Source organism: Juglans regia, unplaced genomic scaffold, assembly GCF_001411555.2.
Source record: "Juglans regia cultivar Chandler unplaced genomic scaffold, Walnut 2.0 Scaffold_211, whole genome shotgun sequence".
Lineage (NCBI taxonomy): Eukaryota > Viridiplantae > Streptophyta > Magnoliopsida > Fagales > Juglandaceae > Juglans > Juglans regia.
The window spans coordinates 4981-7921 of record NW_023352088.1 but is presented as its reverse complement, the minus strand read 5'-3'; the positions used below and the strand labels follow the sequence as shown (position 1 = coordinate 7921).

General features: G+C 45.7%; 1 protein-coding gene across 1 annotated transcript; it reads left to right on the top strand.

The window, feature by feature from the left end:
• Window positions 1-279: 279 nt before the first annotated feature.
• Window positions 280-2088, top strand: LOC108995104 (BAHD acyltransferase DCR-like). Its single transcript, XM_018970605.2, has one exon. It carries the CDS (start codon window positions 441-443, stop codon window positions 1923-1925), a length of 1485 nt encoding a protein of 494 aa, XP_018826150.2. The 5' UTR covers window positions 280-440; the 3' UTR covers window positions 1926-2088.
• The last annotated feature ends 853 nt before the right edge of the window (window positions 2089-2941 follow it).

Genomic DNA, 2941 nt, shown 5'->3' with positions numbered 1-2941 from the left:
TGTGAGTTTCATTTCTACTATTAATTTTTAATTAAAATTTTATTAAATAATATTATTTATCATTTCAATTCTCATCAACCTCTCATCATCTTGTGGGTAATGAGAAAAAAGATACGATTGAATTTCCAAAAATATCAAGTTCAGGTTGAATTTCCAAAACTGCCAATGTAAAATAGCAAGTTGCAGAGACATAAACGTAATTACTGGAATCAGAAATGCTATATATATATATAATGCTGATCTTGCTCCCCTTAGCATGCTACGAATGCACGTAGCAGCTTCAGTTTCAGTGCATGAATCCGGAACTCAAATTCTCATGATCTTTCCCTGATCGATCCTCTATTTTAACTCTAACTGATTCGTATACGTATTCTCACCCCCAATAAACTCACACAACACCCACCAAAGCCAAAATTCCTAATACAAACTCTCAAATTAAGATGCCTTCTTCTTCGTCTTCGGTAGTCAATGTTGTTGCCAAATCCACCATTTTTCCAGAACGAAAATCAGACCTGAAACCGCTAAAGCTATCAGTCTCCGACCTGCCCATGCTCTCATGTCAGTACATCCAAAAGGGTATCCTCCTGTCCCGCCCACCCTACTCCATCGACCATCTCCTCTGCTTTCTCAAACGCTCTTTGTCTCTCAGTCTCACCCACTTCCCCGCCCTCGCTGGCCGTCTCTCCACCGACCCTGATGGCCACATCCACATCGTCTGCAACGATGAGGGCGTCGACTTCATCCACGCCAAAGCCAAACATCTCTCCATTCACTACCTTCTCTCTCCAGATTACGTCCCTGACTGTTTCAAAGAGTTCTTTCCCTTTGACAGAACAATCAGCTACTCCGGCCACTTCAAGCCCTTAGCTGCCGTTCAGGTCACCGAGCTAAACGATGCCCTTTTCATCAGCTGCACCGTCAACCACGCCGTCGCGGACGGGACCTCCTTCTGGCACTTCTTCAACACATTCGCCGAGATTTGCAGAGGAGCGAAGAGGATATCCAAAGCTCCATGCTTTTGCCGAAACACCATTTTCAATTCGCCGGCGGTGCTCAAATTCCCGCCCGGCGGCCCGAAGGTGACCTTCTCTGGTGACGTGGCGTTACGTGAGAGAATCTTTCACTTCAGCAGGGAGGCGATTCTGAAGCTAAAACTTAGAGCTAATGACTATAACCAATTGCTGACTGTGGTGGGTAACAGTGTTGTCGATCAGTCCGCGGTGGAGTTACTTGGAAGGCAATGTAATGACGGTTGGCAAACCGTTAATGAGGATAACGATGCATCTAACGGTAAAATAACATCTGTCCTCGAGGATTGGCTGAGGAACAACGTCTCGAACCGAACGACGGCGATATCGTCGTTCCAGTCGCTTTGTGCTCAACTTTGGCGTTCGGTGACACGTTCGAGGAAGTTGACGGCCAGCAAAACGACGACATTCCGGATGGCCGTGAACTGCCGCCACCGGATCGAGCCACGGCTGGACCCATTCTATTTCGGCAACTCCATACAGAGCATCCCCACTGTAGCTACGGCTGGGGAGCTTCTTTCAAGGGATCTAAGATGGTGCGCCGATCTCCTGCACCGGAACGTGGTTGCGCATGACGACGCCACGGTGCGCCGGGGCATAGCGAATTGGGAAAGGGAGCCAAGTGTGTTCCCGCTCGGGAACTTCGACGGTGCATCGATGACCATGGGGAGCTCGCCGAGATTCCCGATGTATGACAATGACTTCGGGTGGGGCCGACCATTGGCGGTGCGGAGTGGGGCGGCGAACAAATTCGACGGAAAAATATCGGCGTTTCCGGGGAGAGAAGGCAACGGAAGCGTGGATCTGGAGGTGGTTTTGGCGGCCGGAACGATGGAAGGGCTTGAGACCGATATGGAGTTCATGCAATACGTATCGAGCAGTAGCACTAGCGTGTGATTAATTCGTACGTGGGGTTTTTGACGTTGGGAAGGTGAAGTCGTAGACTCGAAAGTAAACGAGGAATCCTATTTGCAAGTTCTAAAGAGATAAATTTGATAGAGGTCTTTTGTAAAAGAATAGATCCACTAAAAAATAAAGATTTTTTTTTACACTTTTTCAATATGAGATCCATTTTTTTATAAAGTATTGCACGATATTTGTCTATTTAAAACTTATACAAATCATTTCTCAAAAGTAAATATACAAATTAATATAACTTTATATAATACGTTATGTTAAGAATGTGTTTTACTGCTACGCACTCTAGATCTCCTGCAACCAAAGAGTAAGGTGGCTTGAGGGGTTTGATGGGGCACTTCCGATACCTAAGTCAATAATAATATGAATTTTCATAGAGCCAAATTATTCGAGAGAGTTCATTAACGTACTTGATTCTTTAAATAGACCTTTTGACTTTTCTTAGGATCACTAGGACTAATTGTTTCACCCACTATTTGAAATTTGAATCTCGGAACATTCAGGCTACCTACTCACTTTGAATGAGTGAATATCTCAATTGTCCCAATATAAGCGGGCGGACATTCATGTCCTTAACAAACTGGCATGAGCCCTATCGAGCCAGAAGGGTTTGAGCCTTAAGTGTAGTGATTCGTCGGGCCACCATTACCCAGGCTCATGGTAGAACTCCACAAGCCCTTATGATGATATTAAAGCCCTTCTAGTTACCATGCGAAGTCTCATCATGCATTGTGTGATGAGACTTTTACACTAAATGTCGTTAGGCCCTTCCGGTAAAATTGAAGCCCCTCCAATTACCTCGCGCAGCCTCATCGTGCATTGTGTGATGGAGATTTTATGCAAAGAGATGTTGGGTCTCTCGGATTGGGCCAGAGCCATCCAAGTTACCCCGCGAGTCCTCGTCACACGTTGTGCAATGAGACTCATACTTGGAGCAACGTTTGGGTTCTGCTCGTTATTCCTCCTACGTCTATTAGAGTCATTTCACCCTCACG

Coding starts and splice junctions, on each gene's coding strand:
- LOC108995104 (XM_018970605.2), top strand. CDS start 441: ATGCCTTCTTCTTCGTCTTCGGTAGTCAATGTTGTTGCCAAATCCACC.